Source organism: Grus americana, chromosome 2 (assembly GCF_028858705.1).
Source record: "Grus americana isolate bGruAme1 chromosome 2, bGruAme1.mat, whole genome shotgun sequence".
NCBI classification, from domain to species: domain Eukaryota; kingdom Metazoa; phylum Chordata; class Aves; order Gruiformes; family Gruidae; genus Grus; species Grus americana.
In genome coordinates, this window is record NC_072853.1 from 148667603 (window position 1) to 148690793 (window position 23191).

Genomic DNA, 23191 nt, shown 5'->3' on the forward strand with positions numbered 1-23191 from the left:
GCCAGGTAGATGACGTCAGCTGCCCTTCCCTTACCCACCAATGCTGTCACCCCATCATAGAAGGCCACCAAGTTAGTCAGGCACGATTTGTCCTTAGTGAAGCCATGTTGGCTGTCACCAATCACCTCCTTGTTTTCCATGTGCCTGAGCATAGTCTCCAGGAGGGTCTGCTCCATAATTTTTCCAGGCACAGAGGTGAGACGGACCGGCCTGTAGTTCCCTGGGTCTTCCTTTTTACCCTTCTTAAAAATGGGGGTTATGTTCCCCCTCTTCCAGTCAGCAGGAACTTTGCCAGACTGCCAGGACTTTTCAAATATGATGGTGAGTGGCCTGGCCACTTCATCTGCCAGTTCCCTCAAGACCCGTGGATGCAGCTCATCAGGTCCCATGGACTTGTGCACCTTCAGGTTCCTTAGATATTTTCAAACCTGATCTTCTCCTACAGTGGGTGGTTCTGCATTCTCCCAGTCCCTGCCTTCTGTGACCTGGGCAGTGTGGCTCAAGGATTTGCCAGTGAAGACTGAGGCAAATGTTGTGCTGCTGAATGATGATCCAAAGTGAATTTCTCTTCTGTACCAATTCTTTAGTTCAGGAACAAATTTTGATAAATGGAGAGTTTGGTGAAATTCTATAGTAGGACTCTGTAGAGTGAAGTCTTTTCTTCATAGACAAGCAGTATTTTTTTTTTTTTTTTAACAGAAATTCTCTTTTCATTCTATGTACCGATGATAAGGTTGACTACCAACCACAGTGGTGAGATCTCTAGCGGTTAGTGCGAGCACCTTCTTTTTACCCAGCTTTGAAAAGAGTGCATCAGACAATATAGTGAATAATACTATATTAACTATAGCAAACTCTAAAACTGTATTTACTAGTATAAGGAAAAGACAGTAACTTAAGCCAACAGATTTCTTTTCTGGAAGTTTTACTGTCTTTACAGGAAAGGAAGATCAGGGTCAAAACAAAAGTGTATGGAATGCCTTAATGAAGGGACTCTTAACTACAGGTCTAAAATAGTTCTTAATCTTACCCCCTGGCAAATAGTAACAATAGCAGTCTTAAGTACATCTTTGCTAGATTCACCTTTCAGAGTGGCATAGAGCTGAGTCTTGGGGTCAGTCAGCAGATCTGATAGTTGTGGAAACTGAGGATGTAATTTCATGTAATCTAGGACAGCTATTGACCTCTGCTGAAAGGAGTGGACTGCGGTTTTCCTGTGCTCAGGGTGTTTCTTCACTGGTGGCTTTGTGTATGGTAATCGTACGACTTCAGTATGGGTTACATCAACTTATTTACTGATCTTACTGGAAGGTAAACTTTTGTTTTCCTCCAAGTTTAGTAATCAGGTGAATAAAATTTTATCTGCCCTGCTACATGGCAAGCTTATACTGCAGTGAGAGGACAAGGATGGACGGTTTAAAGTGAAGAGTAAGGTGAGACCTTACCTTTTAGTGACAGCCCACAGCTGAAATGGATTGAGGTGTATCCTTAAATTACAACCTCGATAAGAAACTGACGTTTCAACAAAGAAAGGTTTTTCCATGGTAGAAGAATACATTCACTGGGTTTAGGAGTGAGCTGTAGTTACAAATAAAGTAAAATTTCCTTAGTGAGATGTAATGGACTCTTTAGGAACTCACACAGACTCTATAAACAAATTTTACTCTGGAACTGGTGCACAGTGGTGGATGACATCCCAGAGTGCTCTTGTGGGACTACACTGGCACTATGGCTGAATCTAGGTGTGACTTCATGATTCTGGCCTCTACAGTCTGTTACTGCTTTGCAGCACAGCTTCAACATTGATATTGTGGGATGTAGCACTAGCGTGTCTGTTAGTTCACAAGCTATAGGTGTGTTAGTTCATAAGGCTTCAGAATTTGCACTGCAAGATTGAGGAGAGCAGACTTTGGCCTTTGGCCAGGCTGGATGAGGCTTTGGGCAATGTGGGCTAGTGAAGGGTGTCCCTGCCTGCAGCGGGGGGGTTGGAACTAGATGGTCTTTGAGGTTGCTTCCAACCCAAACCATTCTATGATTATTTAAAAGTACTATGAATTTATTTACAGTGAAAGTGTTTGTGAATCAAGTTTTGCACACTTAAACAGTATTTGTAAAGGCAAAACTTTAGTTATATGGATAATGTACTGTATATTATTTATCTGCCTGGGTTTTCTTTGTTAATTTTAGATTACTTTATGATAGAGTTTGCTTCTACCTACAGAGTTAAATGTTGGCAACAGTCTTTTGTTTTCTGGTGGTGAAATTGTTAGGAGCTATCTGTTACCCGTCACATTGGGATAACAGATCAACTCTTTATTTTCAGTTAGGGTTCTGGAGCCTGAGATTTGTTAGTCTGAATGCTAATGAACAATATTTATTCAAATTATACCTGCTAAGTATGTACTGTTAGGTTCTCACTGCGTTAAAAATTAGGCACCTGAAACAAAAAACTCAGCAAAAGATTGGTAAAATTTGGATGGATTCTGTGCTGGTAATTAAAACATTTTGCATGCCAGAATGAGATGTAAAAAATGGCAAAACTCAATAGTATATCTTTCTGATGGATAAATCAAAATAAAAAAGGACTCAACAGCTGGAAGTTTCATAAGACATATATAAACTTTGAAGGCTTTTCAGCTGAATTTCCAATTTCTGATATTGGCGAAAACTGTTTTCATTATTGTTGTTATCAAAGTAGATCTTGGAGTTGGTTTATATGTGGTTTTGATGTTGTTTTAATGTTGGTTGAAGTTGTTTCCTAAGATCTTTTCAAAGGAAAGTGTCTTAGCTATACTTGTGTGATGTTATCTTAGCACAGTGGATTTTTTTTTTCTTGAAAGGTAAGCAAGCATTTTCTGAAGTTATTGGACTTAAAAGCAGAGTTGAAGTAAATATTTTTAATTTTAATTTGGCTGTCACTAATAAGTTGTTTCTAATAAGTAATAACCAAAACCTGATGACATTTTACAATTTCTGGGTGGAGGCATTGATTGTTGTAGAATATTGGATGTTTAAAGGAAAAGAGGCAGTGAATCTGCCAGCCCATGGTAGCCTGCTGTGCGTATTTTTTCAGCAGTTTCAGAGAAAGCAGTTCTGATAAGAATACACAGAAACAAGCAAACTCAATGGCTGATTTGAATCTTTATAATACATTTCTTAATTTTTTATTTTTAAGTTAAAGACTAAGTTTATTTTTAAATAAGCAAGCCAGGCATTATCATCTAGTAAAAATTTTATTATTGAGAAAGCACATATGTAAAATGGCCACCTTCTCAAAGATTAAGTCAAATAAGAAAAAAAGAAAAGAAAATTCTGAGGATAGGGAAAATTTTAAGAACATTTTGCAAGATGACAGTACCTGCATTTACAAAAACATTTGTGCCTCCCCCGCCAGTTAAAGTTATCCTGAAAGTGAAATGAAAGCAAAAGTAAATTGAGTATAAGCAATTCAGTGGCAGTAGTACGAGTTTGTTAGTAATTACTGTAAATTCTATAAGTAAAATTAAAATAAGTGAGTAATAAATCTGTGGCCAGTTGTCTGGATGCAAACCATGCACAACAAACGTGAATGGAAGCTTATCGTTAAGTTAAATAGTAAAGGATGTGGTCTATACAGATGGTTTTAAAAAACTCATTTGGAAAAAAGTGATCTGAAAAATGGCATGAGTTCCTGGCTAAGTTTGGAGAACAGCTAAGAAAAGGCAGAGTATCCTGTTGTTATTTCTGTGCAGTGTTTCAGGTGGAGAGGAATGGTGATAAATTAATGTCAGTTCCAGGAAAAACTGTTTTAAATGTTAGTGAATGTGTAGAACTTTGTTACTGGACTTATTTTTTAAACTCTAAAACATGGGTGTACAACAGTATTTTTCACACTTCAACATTGGGAAAGCTCAAAAGGACTGGATTTAATAATACTTTTTTCGGAATGGGGGGGAGAAGAAGTTGATGATGAGGTTGATAATTGCACAAGAATAATGTAGCAAGTGATTTGAATAGGAAGTTTACAGCACAATATTTATGGCTTAGATGAAATTAATTGAAAAATATGTATTTTAATGTAGTCTTAAATATCAGAAGTCCTTATAAGTGTTTGCTTCTCTTATCAGCTGTATGTACAGTTTGCATGGGTGTCTCTATAGGATGTTTCATTATCCCTGCAGACAAAGTAGGCAGTTGTCATCCAGTAAGAAACAGCAGACAAAAGCACTCAACTCTGAACATGGCAGTAGGTGCTTTATTCTGTTGGGATTCTGAGCTCTGTGCTCTGCCTGAGAGTAGTTGTCTAAAAGAGAAGGAAGTGGCAGCAGAGAATGGGGGAGGCATTTTCTCACTGTCTTATATAGTCAAGAGCCCTCTCAGTTGCAGAAAACATTCTAAGTGAATTCTCCTTGTATGCTATAGCTCGTTCATCCATCAATGAGACATAGGAGAGCTATCACACTTTGTTTGGCGGTAGGTGTCCTTTCATGCTTACTCTCTGTAGCAAAAGTGATTTGTCTTTTGATGCTTAGCAAAAAGATGATGGTGGTTTGTTTACTTTTCTGTTTTCTTCCACTACTCTCTGGTTCTTATATGGCGAAACAAACTGAATCGTCTTGACCTCCCTTAAGTTGACAAGTTTTGTGGAGGAGTCTACAGACATTCTTGAGTTCTCCAAAGATGGAGAACAGCACCTTTAGGCAACCAGTCTTTAACTACACTTGTTATGGAAAAGTGCCTTCCTTATTCTTTCTTCAGGGAGAGCTGCTGAACCTCTGTCTCTTTTGGCTCTTCCAGGTGAGCCGGGTGTTGCTCTTGGACAATTTTATATTTCTTCACTGGTGAAATTTAGGACAAAAGAACATTTGAGCAGTTGTGTACAAGGTCTCTGAGTCCTAGTGGGAGCTGGTGCTAGAGTTAGGCTTCTTTTACAGTGTAGGTGTTTGAGGCTGGTAACACAAGGGTGCTGCAACCTCCACCATGGTTAAATTTTTATTGGACAGGTTGTGATTTTTCAGCAAAGTCAGATTATCTGGGATCTAAAGATACCAGATGGAAAGCAATGGAAAAGGTGCCTTGTCCTCAGTTCTCTGGGGATTTACTGACTCGTTGTTCAAAAAGTGTATTAGTGCTGCGGTACTTCATTTGTTTCTTTGTATAGATATGGGGTTTGTTATCGTGAAAGATATAAGTGTGCTATTGCCCACAACTATCCTGAATGTGTCCTCTGTTTTGGAAATCAGAATGTATTAAGCTTGCAGGTTTCTGGCAATATGGTTTAATTTTTTTTTTATAGTGATGGAGTAGTATTCAGTTAAATTTACTTCTGAAACTGGTTTCTTGTACTGAAAATTCTTTACTTACCTAAATTTCATTTGGCTTAGTAAGTTGTTGGGTTTTTTTTAATGTCTCTGGTATATTTTGTATATTTGCAGAATAATTTTTCATTATAAGTAAGTGTAACTGGAGTACAGGCTTCATTACATCTGAAATAAAAGCTTTTGCCATCTGTTTAGGAGTAACTAACTGAAGAACGTTTTTTCCCAAAATTTCAGTGTTGCTTTTGTACTGGTTTAATGGCTTTATTAGATGAATGGTGTTTCTATTTGAATTAATTTTTTTGACAGGAGATTTAAAGATAAATACTCACCATTAACACCACGTTAACACTTTTTTATCTGTCTTTAGTAAGATGACTCTGGCTTAGGGCAGTTTGCAAGTCTTAGAAAAGTCCTTATAAACACTTATTCCCCAAAGATTTTTCAAGTAGAGGAGAGAACAAAAAAAGGACTGAGATTTCTATAGGGTTTTTTCAGTCTGTTAATGATAATTTTAAAATGGTCTGTTGGAACCGTTTTTAAAAGCAGATCAAGTTGGCAGTTTATACTTTATTTTCCCTCTCTTTTATTAGTCTCGTGTTTTTTCTGTGTGGAATAATTCTACAAACTATTTGTGAATAAAATTATGAAGCAGCACAGATACTGTATTTAGTTGCAGATGGAATACTAGAGTGATACGTGTTATGTTGACTGTGAATGTTGACTATAAGAGTTATGTGTGTGCTTTTAATTTTCTATACAAATTATAACTGCCAATTCAGTAAATGGGGAGGGGGAACAGCAATCGGTTGGAAACAAGTAGAAAAGATTTGTGCTGTAAGAAAAGAATAAAAAGCACATATGCAATTCCAGATACTACTACGTTTAGCTCAGTCTAAGGGTCAAAGTACAGTTGGGTGAAGAAATTAAGAACCTTTAGATTCAGCAGAGTAGTTAAAAAGAGAAAATCCAAGATGAAAACAAAAATCAAAAAGGCCTGCAGTGAGGCGGTATGGTGTTGTTACTGGAAAGTGGCAAAATAATTCACTCTCTAAGACTTATTTTGGAGTTTTAGAAAGCAGGCATTCTTTATTGCAGCGCTGGGTGCACAGGGGATAACTCCACCTAACATGCACACCCAAAAGACAAAACTAGCAAGTATTTATACTATGTTAATGTACATATTCATTATATTTCCGAGTAATGCTTATCACATTTATGGATTTTCCAGGAACTCGTTAGCATATGCTAATGTCCTTCGCGCATGTTTGTTGGCACCTCTGGGTGGTTGTCGGGGGTCTTCAGCTGAAGGCTCCTACTCTTCTTGACCTTTACTTCTACACAGACTCAGTCCTGGTATCATGGATACCTTATCCTTCAAGGCTGGTTTTGTGATCATCTTGTAACTTTCTTATCTTTGCGCATCTGTTCTTCCAAGGCCGAGCTGTTTAATATGAGATTGTTCCAGAGCTTCTTATCTTACAACTAATTATTTTCTAAGTTACAATGGTTTCCCTTTTGTTTGGTTACATCTATGGAGCAATGGCTCTAATTGCTTTAATTGATTTTAATATTTCAATATTCACAGGTATCAGTGTGGGGTTTTTTGGTCCGTCCTGTCCCCCCCTTTTGTTATAGGATGCGTTTGCACAATGATAATTTACTTTGTTTACTTAATCTAATAATTTGCTAGATTATCTAATTGTGTAAGTATCATTTTATGTCCTTAATATTTGCATACAAGTAAACCTGGGTAGGAGGAAAGCACAATTATTTTTAATGTGTACTGAAGATCTCGTGACAAAAGAGTTTTTGTCTTGGGAAAGAACAGAATTCACGCTAAATGATTAGCCACACCAAATACACTTTCAGATGAGGTAGCTCTGTACTATGCAATATTACTCTTGTAATTCTGTTATTAGTGTCAGTATATTAATATATGTTGGGTTAGCTATATAGCAGCTTGTGCTAGATTTCTGGTTATGGCAAACTGTCCTCCACTGAAACAAACTGACACCTCTCAGGATCTTAGTATAGAAAAAAGACCTAAAATTAATAGGTTTCTTTCTGAATTGGTGTTTCCCCCCACCTCCATCCAACCAAGTGTCAGACAATTAGGAATGTTTACTTCTTGAAATGTTAAAGCACAATATGGTAAGTAACTAAGCATTTGTTGATGACCCCAAGTTAATGAGTTAGAACAGGACTGGATATAGGAATTGATATTCCTATGAAAAAATGAGCTGGCCACAACTTTAAAGAAGGAAAAGAAGCGATTTGATAGAGTGGGATCTGTGTGTGTGTTTGGATTTCTTTCTATAGAAAGACAACAGGAGTCTAGTCAACTTAGAACGTCTTTGTTTAAATAAAAATATGGTAGTGCTTGCATGAATACTAGTTCGTTCAGATGGTATTTCCCTTTTGCAGGAATTTGCATAGCTTTTAAGTGATGAATATGTTAATCCAAGAAATTTAAAGAAATAACCTGTTTTTCCCTTTGTGTGTCACCATATAAATCATTAGTATTTGAATTTCATAGAGTATTATTTGTATAAATTCTCCACTGAATTAACTTAAAAATGTATTACAGCTCATCTAAACTTTGGATAATATAAAATGAAACGTAAACATGACTTAAGTAATTTATGTCTGTAATATTCTAAACAGTTAAAATTGTCCATGGAAAAAAGTGTTGTAAAAGGTTCTTTGTACTATAATTGAAATGTCCTTTGAGCTTCTAGAAAACATTAAAATTAAATACAATTATAACTTTTTGTAGGTTGGGCTCATGTGGTTTGTGCTCTGTACATTCCCGAGGTGCAGTTTGCAAATGTTTCTACCATGGAACCTATCGTGTTGCAGTCTGTTCCTCATGATCGTTATAATAAGGTATAATTATATGTCATTTTATCTATATCTAATGTATTTATTTTAAAACTTGTGAGCTTTAATAATGTAAAACTACACTTCTTAGAATGCACTTTATATAAAATTCATAAATGTATGTAGTAATGCTGTATGTTTTCTGCTCTGGCTTTATGATAAATTCAAGAATTAAGAAAGCTATATTATTAAATTAAGCTGTAAGGTTATCTGCCAGGTCTCATTATTCTTTTAAAGATTAGGGACTGTTTTGTTAATTAAAAGTATCGTGATCTTTGAATAACAGTTTATTTTGAAGGGAATGTGAAATATTTCCCATAGGTTAAAATATTATTACAGCTTATTTGAAATGTTATTATTAATTGCCACTAAGTCCTACTGTTTTAAGTATTGATATGGTGTTCATAAACATTTCTCTTAGGAAGAAAAGTTATGCTAATATATTAAGGCAAAAGCTTGCAGACTTTTGCCTTTGTAAACAGTATTCACTTTAGTGGGATTATATCCGTGTAGAAGAACTGCTTCTAAATAAGTGTCAGTGAGATGGAATGTTTTATAAAGTGTGGTGAGGCTTTAAAAAAAGCAAAAGCAAAAGCAAAGCAATGTGAAAATAACTTATTAATGTTCTATATTGATAGTTACATTTTTCTACTTGTTTCACTTGCGCTACCTCTTTCCCACTAGACAACTACTGCCTCCTTTCTATTTTTAAGTTTTCTATAAGCAGCAAACTGTCTGAATTTCTGATTATTTTTATTACATATTTTTCTTGTGTTGTTCTTTTTACCTCTAGTTTCTTTCTTTTACTTTATGGTGGTTTGTGGATACTGGGGTAGAAAAAGGAATAGACTGTGTTATAAAAGAAAAAAGACATTTATCACCTCTGGTGTTCTTCCTACGGGGAAACCAGTCCTGTTCACATTTTCCCTGTGATCTCCCATTTCCCCCCACCCCTCGCCCAGTTTACAGCTCTGATTTATGTGCTTCCCCTCCACGTTTTCCTATTCTTTTTCCTTTATTCGTACTTTGGTCCTTTCCTTGTCTGTTTCACATTCTCACAGTTGCTCTCAGTATGTTTTGCCCATCTTATTTACCAGCATGTCTGAGAAGCCAGGAGTCAAACTCTAGGTTCTTCTCATGCTTTTTTATTATGTACTACCTGAGCATCTGTATTGGCTCCTCACTTTGGCTTCCTTCTGCATTGGCAAGAACATGCAACAGTGAGATTAAGTGCAGAACTAATAAAATTTTTGTGCTTGGACACGAATCAGTACAGATTTGCTGTGGCAGATGAGTTTATTTTCTCTCTCCTCAACTCTGGGCCAACAGCACATCTGTTTTCTCATTTTTCCTTGAGTAGTAGTCATAATGGGTTTTTTTTTTGGTAGTGGTTCTTCCCTAATGTACTTGAAAATTTCATGGAACACTTTGGATTTTTTTTTTTTTATCTTGCACCATTTCCACTGATGGTAATTGATATTGGATGAGTAAATACTTGCAACTTCAAAAAATGATAACAGTCAGCCTAAAACTACTTTTTACACAGGTCTATTCAGTATATTGTAAAATATAATGAGATCTATATCAGAATTTTCAAAGTTTGGGGCCACACCCCTAGCCTGCAATTTAATTTTTCTTTCTCTCTTTTTACAGAACCCAGTTTTTACTGCCTTTATTTGGTGGATTTGGTTCAGGAAATAGTGGTTGTGGATTTCAGGGGAATCAAAGAAATGCCTGTAGTGCAGTTGCTGAAACCACTCTAACTTCTTTGCCAACAGCAATCTGATTGTAACAGCACAAAATTTAAGAGGCAGTCCCTGACTGGGGACTCTCCCAACTTTTTTGATAAATCTGTATCCAGTGCTGAGTTTGATACTACTGTATCGCTCACCCCCCCATCCTCTTTGCTGTTCAGTATAAATTATTTTAATTACACATTTTTTAAATCAGAAACTTTGTAAATCATTTAACTCTGACTTTATCAATTTGGGAGGAAGTGGGAAAGAAAAGCTGTTTTTTTGAGAAGTAGATATGGCAAACAATTCTTAAAACATTCGTTGCACATGGCAAACGTAATCAGGAAAAAATTAATAGAGTTGTTTCTCCTTTTAGAGTGGCTTAGTGCTAATTTCATTCTGTCTGTCAACTCAGGTTGGAATAGCATGATTTTAAGAAAGATTTAATTTCCTGTGAAGTCCTAAATAATTCTGTGTATGTGACTGGATATGTATAGAAGGCTAGCATATGGAATTGAGGGAAAATATAGGTCAATGAAAATTACTGTAGGGGAAACTTTAGTCTTTAAAATAAACATCTTTTTGGAGTTTTGCCAGGAGATAGTACCTGATTTACACAGTTTTTTTCTGTGCACTTGTTTCTTTATTAAACACTGCAAAATGTGCAATATTACAAAGTGCAGTGATCTTAAATGCAAGAAGCAGCACATTAGACACCAACACGTGAGGCTTGTCAACGTAAAGACGTTTGGCTGCTACTTCCCTGAAGTTTACCCGCTTCTGGGCTAACACCCATCACATTACAGAATGAATCCATGGAATGACTTGGTTAGTGGGTTGACTAACAGGAAAGCTCTTCTTACGCAGTTGCTTCCAAAAAGAAATGGACTAGTACTTGGTCTCCTGTTTAGTAGGTGTTGGTTATTCCTTGGATGGTTATGCATAGGTAATTGCTATTTATTTTATATGAGCTTTATTTGTCTCTTTCAGGTTCATTTGAAAGTACCTGGTAATTGAATATAATTATAGCTTCTAGGAATCTCTTTTCAGAGCTGATTAAAAATTAAGTGCATTTGGAGTTTCTTGATCTGCCTAGTAGTAAAGGCAGCTGTTAGACTTTTATTTCAGTACTTGCTGCAACAATGAGAAATTTCTGTACAATTCCTGGGTTTGATTCTGTAAGCAGGGAATGCTCTTGGATAGCTGTTACAAGTAGAATAAACTATTTCTGAAATTATGTTTTGTTCTATAAAGTTTTTCTTGCCTCATCTTCCCTTCTGTCTTTTCTTTTGCAAAGAAGGTTTATGTTTTGAATCTTTGAAGAAAAGTTATTGACAGAAACAGGAAGGCAGCTTTGCAAAATGTATATTTTGCCATTAAAGAAATGAAGATATTTGTTGTGGTTTTTGAGCAAAATGTCCTTGCTGAGTCAAAATCTTTGTATAATGTTTTGCTTATTTTCTAATGAGTTTGGGAGAAGTCTAAGTACTCTCTTCCCTTAAGAGTTCTGAAGAGCAGCACTGATGTAGGTGGTGGGACACAGAGTTTTACAGTTCCACATTCCAGAGGTTTCAGAGGAGGTGTAGCAATTGCATGATTTGCAAATGTGTGAAAGTCTTCTGCTTTGTGAAAAATGTTCTCAGGCTTCTGGAATTGTTTGTGCGTCTAAGAGAAGGTAGAAGTATGAGAAGCTCAGCTTTAGAGAGAACTTATTACCTGTGTTGGAACAGGAAGATGAACTTTCTTTGGTCCAGTTTCATATGGAAGATTAGGAAATAGATTTTATACTTCTCATGGCTATTATAGGAAGGATAGAAGTTCATTGAGCTTGTTAAAATGGGCAGGCAGTCCACTATGTTGTGTTTAAACTTGTTGGTAATGTAGCTGGTTGGTTTTTATCACTTTTCAGTCATTTTACTATAAATTAGTTTAAGGGGTCCTGAAACACAGACCCTAAATACAGTATGTAGTGTTGAAAAACAGGGTCTACATCCTTACTAAATGGAATGCCTATATAATTTTTCTTTCTGAGCTTCAGTGAGGAATAAAATTACAGATCTTAAGGCAAATTTCTGAAAAAGCAGAACAGTAACTGGGGCTTGAGTTCTATGGGGTCCGTTGAACTCAATTTATAGAGGTACCTTACTTTTGAAGTTACTTCCACTTAATATAGTTACTCGGATGAGGTCGATAGATCATGACCTTGTTTGTTCCTAAAAACTAAATGCGTCAGGTCATGGTATGGAAAGTTAAAAGCAGCCAGTCTCAGACACTGTCAAACAACCGAATTATCTGTATGCACTACCTTGATGTATGAAGGGAGTAAGGCAAAGAATTAAGTAGGATTATCCCCTTTCTAATCCTTCAAATGTTAGGATATAGGGTATGATTTTAGGATATATTAGCTATTGGGTTTAATGTTTTTTGAAAGTCTTGTGGAAACCGTACAAGAATCGTTCACCCACCCTGTAGCCTTGCATGTGAACAAAAATGCTTTCGTTAGCTGACGTTTCATGTTAAATATTGTTCTAACTATCTCTGTTAAAGGCTATTCTGATCTCAGAATTTCGTTAATTTTCATGTCTTTCTAAGTAATACTGGTTTTGCATTATATCCTTTTTATTTTTTTTCCACAGTGGTATCTTGGTCCATTTTTCTTAAACTGTATTTTCTGCTATCCATGGTTGATGTTCTTTTTATTATTCTACTCATTCTCTGCCTCACTGAAGGAAGGTTGTGGTACAATTGCAATAAGTCAGTTACAGTTTAAATATAGACAATTTAAAAAAAAAAATCTCTCTTTTCTCATCTAAGATCTTGTAATGGGATTTCTACAGAGGTAGCAGTGTGTCATTGATGTTTGTTACCTTAATAAGGTTCTGTCTCATTAAAAACCAGACACTTGACTGCCTGAATGCTGTAGGATACTTTCATTAAGAATCTGTTTTTAAATTGTTAAATTTTCCATATAAATGTGATATGATAGAATCTCTCATTTCAGTAATTAGGATAATAAAAAATGGAAAGAGATTTAGTTTTGCCTGATATTTTTCCCTGAAATGCTGGTGAGAGATTGTAGTGATGTCTAGTGTAATAGTAAGCTTCCACACAGCATAGATCCATGTTTATTGGCCACATACTTTTAAAAAAAAAAAAAAGTATTGAGTAATGAAAAAGATTTTTGGATTCTTTTTGTTGTATTTTTTCCCTTCCATTTTACTGAGAATGTTTTTGAAAATATTACAAATTGCATAGTATCCCAGTAAAACAAATAAATAGACAGAAATGCTATTAAAATATTTTCAGCTACTAGACAAGTTGTTTTCATTTTAGCTTGTTTTTGAGGCTGAAATGGGTTTGACATACTAATTTAAGCTTTGTTTACAGAAGGTTCTTGCTTGATTAGTTTCTAAGATGTTTATGGGGCTGTCCAAGTCATGCTGACATTAAAACAGAGTTCTGTTAAACACCATATTTAATTAAAGGTAACTGAGCATCATATGAATATTGAAGCATACTGTGATACTTCTGAAAATTCTTTACACCAAATGTATGAATAAAATTTTAAGTTTGCAGCTTTTTGTATGTAATTTTATAGACATATGCATGTATACTGTATGGTATCTTGTACCATTAGGCAGTCAGTGTAATTTGATGTTTCTGAACGCCACCAATACAGGTAACGTTAAATGAATGTGAAAATGATTGCGACCTAGAAGGACATAAATACAATCTTGAAAGCAAGGAGAATCCTGAAGCCTAATGCTATTAACCTTTGGCTGTTGGACCATTTGTCTAGTTGAATAGCAGTATAGAATTTAAGTAAATTAGCATTTGTACTGCTTTAGCGTTGGTGAAGTGTTACACAGATCCTAAGTGTTTACCAGGTGACCTCTTTTTTTAAACAAACATAATTAGACCTTTATGAAGTTCTTACATAAGCTTAGCTGCAAAATCCAGTAGTTCTCACCCTAGAATCTCCTGTGAGTAATACAGAATTTATTTGTATGCTTCTTATCATGTTAAGTATTTTCTCTTTGATAGACATGCTATATTTGTGACGAGCAAGGCAGAGAAAGTAAAGCAGCCACTGGTGCTTGTATGACATGTAATAAACATGGATGTCGACAAGCTTTTCACGTAACGTGGTAAGTATATTTTATTATTTAACATCTCTGATGTGGCAGCGTAGACATTGCTGTGAGCCGCAAAAGCTGACTGATAATACTCCCTCGGGTTGTATTAAATGCTATGTGCTCCTGTGAATAAGGTTTAGTGGGGTTTTTTTGTCTTATATTATTTTTCTTAGATGGTATTTTATAGAATATGGGAATGTGAAGACATTGTTTGTTTACCTGCTAACTGATTTGATGTTACTTTTGGTAAATCAATAGGAAAAAATATTGAGCTATACATAAAAATGCAGTAGACTCACCTCTTCCAGTACAGATTTCCAAACATTTGTGGGTAATTCATCTCACTGGTTTTATCGAAATGGTACATATCTATCCTGAACTATTCATTTAGGTTTCATGTATAGCTGTTGGAGGAAAACAGCTGTGTCCACCATCTGATTCATTCCACTTTAAGATACTTAGATTTGCTTGCGTTCAGGAGATGCTTGTCTCACTTTATGGCCTTCTAAAAGAGTCTGGATAATTAGATTAAACAACATGTCAACAGGTAAAAGGAGGCAAAAGGAGTTCCCCCCCCCCCAATTTACAGACATTATTTGTTTTTTCAAGTTCAGTGGAAGCTATTTTACAATAGATAGATAGCAGATTTACACAGGCTATCTAGCTACATAATCTGTGGATTTACCCATGTGTTTTATGAGTGCCCCAGTATGCTTCTTCATGACCAGCTCAGGGAAATGGTATTTGCGCACCTACTTAAATTACTTAAATGTATTTTCTTCAGGGTAATCAAGTGGTACTTTGAATGTCTTGTGCAGGTCTTAAAGGATATAATTCTGTAGTGTAGGTGCTGATTTCTTGGCAACTCTTCTTTTTTTTTTCCTTTTAATTACTTGACTATTTGGCAGGTTTTACTCTTTCATAAGCATCTAATTTTTCATTGGATGTGACACAGTTTCTTTATTGGTGAAAATGGATTGTGTTCCTCAAAGACTGCATACTATGTAAAGAGGTTACTTACAGATGTGAAAAAATGTATACATCCAAATGTTTGGATGAAAAAGTCTCTTTTCTTTCAAACACTTGAATGCATACAGGAGTCCTTTTCATCTTCTTTCTTTCTTCCAAAGCCCTCTTTTCAGTAAATGCCATAAAAACATGAGAATTAGGTTCGAAATAAAAATTGGCAAGATAAATATTTTAAGAATTTTTGATTCTAAAAAAACCAGGTATGTACTATAAAATAATATCTGGCCAGACAGTACTGTGACTGAAGATATTGAGACTACTGTAATATTTAAAAAATGGAAGAAAAATGTGAAAACTACAGAAGGCAGAGATCCAGAGCGAGGTGTATCAACTTTTTGTTGGCAAAACTAATGTCTAGGGAAGAATGAGCTTGAGTCCATCTGTTTTTTGCATAGCAAGCTTAGAACGATAAATCTTCACTTATAGAGATCCCGTTAAATGTTTTTTGTAGTTGGCGTCTGCTGTAGGTGTGCATGTATTTAGGAAGCAGTATTTCTGGATTGCCCAGGAACATAATATATAAATGAGGAGAAAGTGATTTAAAAAAAGCAATGAAAAGCTGCCTTATGTATTGTTCTTTCATTTAAATACTCCCGTGCATCACTTTGACTGTAACATTGCATTATTATGCTAATGAAAATGATATGGAAAATGAAATGGGTTTTTCAATGTCTAAGTTGGTTTTGATAAAGAAAATAAATCAACATTACAAATGGTGAAAAGCAAATTTGATTCGGAAAAAAGGTAGTAGAATAAGGTAATAATTAGCCCAGGCAAGGAAACTTGTAAGTCTTGTTCTTTTTAAAAGAAATTAACCTGCCACAGTCTTTTAAACTAATAAATATGGTTTGATTTATTATGTCATTGAAGTTCTACTTTAAAAAAAAAAAAAAGTAATTTTTCCTGACAAAGCAGAGAAGGATGTATGCAGCTTTAGAAAAATTTCTTCTTTGGATCTGCAATATGTTTTTTTTGAAAACTATTCTTTCCATAGATAATTTTTGACTTCAATTTGAGCTAAGAATCATTGTAAATTGCTTGATTTGTTTATTTGTGGGAGTAGCTGCATAATAAATGTAGATTTTTGTGTGAGTGGCTTAAAGACTATGAAAAAGGCATCAGGCCAAAGTATAAACTATACGTGCTTTTCACGGGGCTACAAAGGCCAGTTATGTGCTCAAGTGCCATTAGAGGTCACTTAGGTGGAAATCTCTTCTATTAAATGCAGATATACGTATCCAAACATTATCAGCTGTGATATTTTTGCTTAAGTTGACGTAAAATTGCTTTTCTTGAATGTTGTTTGGTTTATTTTTAGTGCACAGTTTGCAGGACTTCTTTGTGAAGAAGAAGGCAATGGTGCAGATAACGTCCAATACTGTGGCTACTGTAAATACCATTTTAGTAAACTGGTATGTATTTGTTAAATTCTACAAATAAATGTCACTGATTTTTTTCACTGTGAATTGCTATTAACACTAGCTCAGAAAGTAGATTGTATTTCATTAAAACAATGTTTTTAATCACAGTTACAGAAGTAATAGCTGAAAATATTTTTATAAGTGGTTACTTTCTAGATGTGTGGGTTTTCCCCCTCTGCCAGAAATAGCATGCACATTTAGTGGTTTTTTCATTAAGTTTCTGTAATTTTTTTTTTTTTTAATTAGTTGGCTTCAAGGAAATTAGTCCATTTTGGAATAATCTAGGTAATATTACTTGTTATCCTGTATATTAGAGAATAAAGAAGCCCTCCATTTCTTTATGCTTCTGTTACTCTTTTTTGGGTTTTTTAAAGTGTTTTTCCTTTTGTTCTATCTCTCACTGTGTAGCCAGTGGATATTCCCTGCCTATAAGTTGTCTGAAACACAACCTCAAGGATGTGACTTGAGGTTTGATTTTTGAAAAACAAACAAAAACCTTCAAAATTTCTCAGTTATTTCAGCAGGGTTTGAGTCAGACCTCTGGAGTCTTTCCTATCGCTTCTTATCAGTTCAGCAGTTCTATATATCTGTTTCTGTGTGCATGTGTGAGTGTGTGGACTTCAAGAACTTACTGCTGTTTAAAAAATGTTATTTATGAATATTAAATTATGAAAATTATATAGACTTCAGTTCAGATACTGCTAGTTAAACTTGCTGATTACTTGTTTTCACTGCTAAAAAAGGTGAATACTTGGGTGATGTTTGAATAGGTCACAATGAGTTAAAAACACAGGGTCAACGAACCATTTTAGCTTTTTAGAAGATAAGCTTGGTGAGGTTAGCTCTGTGCTTTTGTGAATATTGATGAGTTTGCTTCATAATGAAGATAAGTCAGGGCTTTCTAGGCCCTTACTAAACTAAGATTTTGGGGTTTTTTTAGTTGTCTTGAGCTAAGTATACAAAAATAACAGAAGTGGTCTATTACTTAGCAGTAAAGGCAAGCTCTTACACTATTATGCAGTTGATTTGAATGTTCCAGTGCTGCTGTGATTGAGAACATGTATGTTTATGTAAAAAGCAATTTTAATGATAAAGACATAACTCCATGTTTGGCGTGTAATTAGCTTTCCATTACAAAACTATAGTGGTAAGAACAGTAAAGACTGACAGTTTAAGTATTGTAGTGTTTCTTTAGGGTTATTGTGAGTATCGATGCCTGGTAAATACAGGTGTTAGTATTTACTACTGAAGATGATGGGTGGCATATATCTGCTATTCCACTGAAAACTTTGATTGGCAAAGCTATGACCCAAAGTGCCTTTATAATGCTACCTCAGTTATGATAAAATAACAAACATTTTGAACACTGGCCTAACATGTATTTGCAGTCCCAGACTAGGCTCTCAAACATTACAGAAATACAGGCAATTATGTCTGCTGCTTGTAAATGCATACATGACCATAGAATTCTATATCCTATTTTTTAAACCATTTTAATGAAAATATTGCAGACAGGTCACTTGAATAATAAATCATGAAGCCGTAAACCAGCTACCTCACAATGCATTTAAAGCATGTAGCAGTACAAGTGCTGTGGCTTCATGTGATGCTCATTTGAGAAGCATCTTTTCTGGTTTATGTTACAAAAACTTGAAAATGTGTCTAGCATCTTTTAAACTTTAAAAAGTGGGATATCTCATTTCTTTGTGGAAAGCATATCTTGCAAATTTGTGGGAGGTGTAGAAGTCGATACAAGGATAGGCTGTTTTCCTGGTATACATTGGGTAGCCTTGTTAATTTTATCAGTGTTAGTAATTTGTCAGTTTTTCAGTAACTGAAGTTTTTTTCCCTTCAAGCAATAAGGCATCTTATCAGTTTAAATGCTTTATACTTTTTTTTATACTATTTATTCAAATGGTTCCTTTTCTCTACCCATAAATATATTTTCTCTTTTTAGAAAAAGAGCAAACGGGGATCTAATAGGTCATATGATCAAAGTTTAAGTGATTCTTCCTCTCACTCTCAGGATAAACATCATGAGAAGGAGAAAAAAGTAAGTGGATTTGTCGTTGCTAATTATGTGGCACATCTGCTTTCTGATAAATTTAATTTCTGCTGAAAAGCATGAAGGAAATCTTGTTCCTGAAGCACTGAATAATAAATACACAGGTGATAAACTAGAGGTACTAGGGCCCAATGAGGAAACATCTTCAGGTGCATTTGTACATGCACCTTCCTGTTCCTGTTCATCATCAGTTTTGGGATACACACTGAGATATATCCATTGGGAAGGCTGTTTCCATGCAGCTTCCTTTGCTTTAGTCTTCCATTAGAGATTTTTTTTTTTTATGTGTAGCCTTTGTGATTAGATGGGAAAGAAAAACAGGGGTAGACATTTCAGCAAGTGTGCTGATAAACAGGTGCATCTAACTTTTTATGTTTCAACCTGATGTATCTTTTCCTCCTCATCAAAGAATTGACTTTTCTTGTTGACACATTTTACTGGTACTGGTGGTCAGGCCCACTGTGATGGCAGAATACTTTGTCATTCACCTGGGAATCTTCCTGTGAGGGTACAAAGAACATAACTGACTGCTAATTTCTGTTGTTGTATTCTTTTGACAATTTAGCTTTACATATTTTTTGAAAAGAATCTTAAATTTATAATTATTATTACTTTACATTTTTATTACTGCTAGATTAATAGTTGTCTATGGGAAATTTGTCATCTAAATTCAACACAGGGTCATAACAGACAGTGGCACAATAATGCAAACGTTCTTTAGCTCTTTATTAGTCCCTTAAGAATACATGCAAAACTGCTCACCTGCACGCATCCTGTACAACTAAATTAATAGACTTTTCTGCGGGTGTGGGTAGACTGTTTTGCATTATTCAAAACCATTACATAAAAATTGGAATCAAAGAATGTATTGATCAAACATGTATTATATGAAGGAGCCAGGGACAAGAAATTGAATAACAAATGTCAGTGTTCAGACCCTTAGTGTCCTTAGTATTTGATTCTGTTTTTAAGCTCACCTCCACTTTGGATGGATGTTGATCTTTGTTCTTCTTGGATAATCTTCTAAAAAGTGTCATTAGATCTGGTTGATGGAGTAGGTGGATAGTTCCATCTTTGGTAATGCAGGAGAGAAGAGTGCGGATTGTGATGTGGTTGTACCTCTAAATCTAAATTTATGACTAAAATAACAAAAGTATGGGGTTTTGGCAGATCTTCTTTTCTTAGTAACACACTGGTAGAAAAAACCAATCTTGACTACAGAATTACATGCAAGGTAAAACCTTACCAATATTTGCCATATTTTTTTTCTTAGTTTGCTTCTTTTTTCACCACTATCATATTTCAGGTCATGTTTTGTCAAAATACATGCATGCATTTTTACTCACATTGACAAAACACTGAAGTTGAATTTGAATAAATTCATCAATTTCAGTTTTGTATGTCTGACCCGTGCAAAAACCTGTTGTAGGTTGTTGTTCGTGGGTTTTGTGGGAGGTTTTTTTGTTGTTGTCGTGGAGTGACTTTGACTGGAGATACTGTGCTTCTTCAGGTCATAATACCTGTAAAATCTTCAGGGAATACTTGGAGGGCCTTTCTTACAGAGTGTGTTCAGCCACACAGAGTGTATCAGCTGTTTTTTCTGCTAGCTGCTTGGGCTTCTCCTGCTCTGGAATTGTTTTGATGTGGATCTTCTAGAAACAGTTAATGTTGTGGCTTGCCTTTGCAAGTCCTGGTCTTTTTCTGTGACTTGAAGTTTGCTAGAAATAGAATATTAAAGTTTCTTCTACCTTTGATGAACTGAAACATGGTAATCCAGAAGATCTCGTGATCTGTAATACCAAGTGAAGCAATGAAGCACTAACCTAGTATTTGACATTTGTAGGTTCTCATGGCACGTTGTACTATGTTCAGTTATCAAATTTAATTTGCTTTATATGTTGTGTGGTAACAAAATACTATCCTAGTTAAAACCACCAAGTGGTGAAAAAAGTTGCAGTTTCCTAAAGCTGTTAATCAGCTATTTTTTTGTGGCTAGAGACTTTTCATTTGGTGTCTTTAATCTTACGTGTTCTATAGTTAAAGAATGACTGGTGCTTTGCAAAATACCAATCTTCAGTCAATAAACTGTATGTGATATGGAGGCTCATTCTCTTGGTAAAGTTGGTTACCTTCTGCATGTGATGTCTTATTTGATATAGTGTATCAAATATACAGTGTGTCTTGGAGGAGGAGGGTCATTTTTTAGAGTGACTTTCCTTATTTTCCTTTTCTGTAAATTCATTTGGAATCTAGATTGTTGTCATATTACAGTAAATATGTATACCTTTCCTCCCAGATACAGTGGTGTCTCCCCCTCTCCACTCCCATAAGGGCACTCTAGTTTCTACTTTTTCATCTTTGTTACTTGGAAATTTGGATAATCTGATCTTTAGGCATCCTTAAAGCTTTCCTTTTTTGCCAAGCAGAAGCTGTATGAATTGAGGATTGGAGCCATTTTTATTGCTCAGACCTCAAAAGATAGCCATTTCCATATAAAATATTATTCTGCAGTAAGAAGAGGTTGGTCTGAAAATGCTGATATGAGTAGCTGTCATTTCTGTAAACAGACACTGAGCTGAAAGCGTGTGTTTTCCTTCATAATATGTATTTAGTCTCTTCTGGACACTGTTTACAAAATCAATAGCAATTATATAAGGGTATAATAATTAAAAACCCCAAACCTTTGCTATGATTTCATTGTAATAAGAAATCTGAAGCTACAGAATAAATAGGTTAGTTATATTCTGATTACTTACTGCTGCACTAAGTATTGTTAGTTTCTATGGCAGAGAAGTTATTTAGAAATTATTATAGATGAGGCTGTGTGCCTCATAAGCAGGGTTGGTAGCATGTTGCTCAATATTCTGTTATAATACCCCTTTTTTCAGGGCCCAGGTGTTTACCTTAAGCTTTTTGGGGATAAACTTAGGCCACCATGAGGATGTGGAAGAATACATGGCTTTGTTAATGTTCCTGGCAGCTTTATCTTTGGAAGGGACTAAAGAAGGAACTAATATCTGGGATCGATCTTTGTGTAAAGGAGGTGTTTCTTGCGACTTACATGAAAGTTAGGCAAACTTACTAGCATTATATGTTTATGACTTCTGAAAAATGTGGATTTACTACATAGTAAGTAACCACTATATAGCAGCTGAATTACATAAATTCCTTTTCTACTAGAAGTGCTTTGGTCTGGGCTGAGCAGAAAGGGAAAATTTAAAACTCTTTGCTATGATAGCTCATATGATGCAAAATTAAACAAAAATGGGCTTGTGACTGAAGACTCCAAATGTGTAAGAAGTGATGATTGAAGAGGCAAAAAGAAGAAAATAGTGACGAGGAGCCCCAGGTCACTATTGCAGAAGTTAGAGGGTGTAAATCTGAGGAGAACCTAAAACGCAGGAGCCAGGACAAGTGTTTTAAACGCTGAGCTACTGGCTAAAGTTAATTCATTATGGGCATCTTCTTACTACTTGTCCTGTTCTTAAAGAAACGTTATGCCTTCTCTGATTTTGAGGGGAGAAACTTGAACATCTAAGAAGAGTTTGAGGCTGAGTGTGACATTCAGCGTGTTCCACTGTAGCCGTGAGTTTAGTTGTTAGATCCATGGGAAGGGAAAATTTAAAACGCCCTTCTACTCATTGAAAGTTTCCATCGGCTAGTTGTGTATTGGTTTGTGAACTGCATTCTGAACTGCCCAGACTTTCCCAATGTGATGTGAAGGAGCTTACATTCATATATCAGGGCTATGAATTTCATTTGGGAGAAGGGTACTCGATGCTTTTAAACATATTTTAATGCTCTGTGTGGGCTGTTAGAAATCAAGTCCTAAACACTTAGATCAAGTGTTTATTATGTATTCCTCGCTATCTGAATAACCAACTGTGAAAAGATAAAATCAACCTGCCATGCATCACATAAGATTCTGTGGCAAACATAGGAACAGACTGCAGTTCTTTGGGTTAGCATTCAGCTGCATAAGCAATTGTTTCCTTTTTTTCCTCTTTAAAAAAATAATATTCTGATTTAGTCCTGAAGAATCATTTTATAGTACTATATAAAGCAGAGTGTTGTAAAGGCAATTCTAAATATGTCATTCTTTTGTTAACTGCCTCATTTCATAAACCTAATGATGTTACTTGAACACTGGGGGTTTTGTGTAACTTTTTAGAGAAAAAAGCTCCAGACCCATCTCTGTAATGCAGTATCCCACTGCATTTTTATTAATTTATTAAGTTTTTGTTAATAATTTTAATAGATTTGACTGTTTAATGCTCTCAACTGTTCTTGATGTATGAAGCAAAATTGTAAGAATGCTAAAGATAACTTGAAGAAAACTATTTTGCAACCACTTTGAAATTATTTCAATTTTAATTATTGAAGTAATGCTAGATAAATGTTATTCAAAAGAGAATTGTGTGGTATGGATGCTAATGGTGATGCTTACCCATGCTGGCTTCTTCCAAATTGTGTCCCATCAGAGGGAAAGAAGAATGCCTCTAAAAGATGGTCAGTAAGTATATACCATATGGAGCTCAGTGTACAGATGGTCTTTAATACCTATCTGTGAGCTGCAGAACTTGGTTCCTGTTTCCTAAGACTGAAATTTTGCGTGAGTTCCCTG

The 23191-nt window shown here is 35.3% G+C and overlaps 1 protein-coding gene across 6 annotated transcripts in view; it reads left to right on the plus strand.

The window, feature by feature from the left end:
• Positions 1-23191, plus strand: part of MLLT10 (MLLT10 histone lysine methyltransferase DOT1L cofactor) — a 155939-nt gene that overhangs the window by 49864 nt on the left and 82884 nt on the right. For 4 of the 6 annotated variants that reach the window (XM_054818470.1, XM_054818471.1, XM_054818472.1 and 1 more), the window contains exons 5-8: positions 8077-8186; positions 13961-14064; positions 16400-16493; positions 18460-18555. In XM_054818470.1, coding sequence (XP_054674445.1) covers positions 8077-8186; positions 13961-14064; positions 16400-16493; positions 18460-18555 — 404 coding nt within the window. The remainder of the gene's footprint in view (positions 1-8076; positions 8187-13960; positions 14065-16399; positions 16494-18459; positions 18556-23191) is intronic. The other 2 variants (XM_054818474.1, XM_054818475.1) reach the window with 1 other exon arrangement.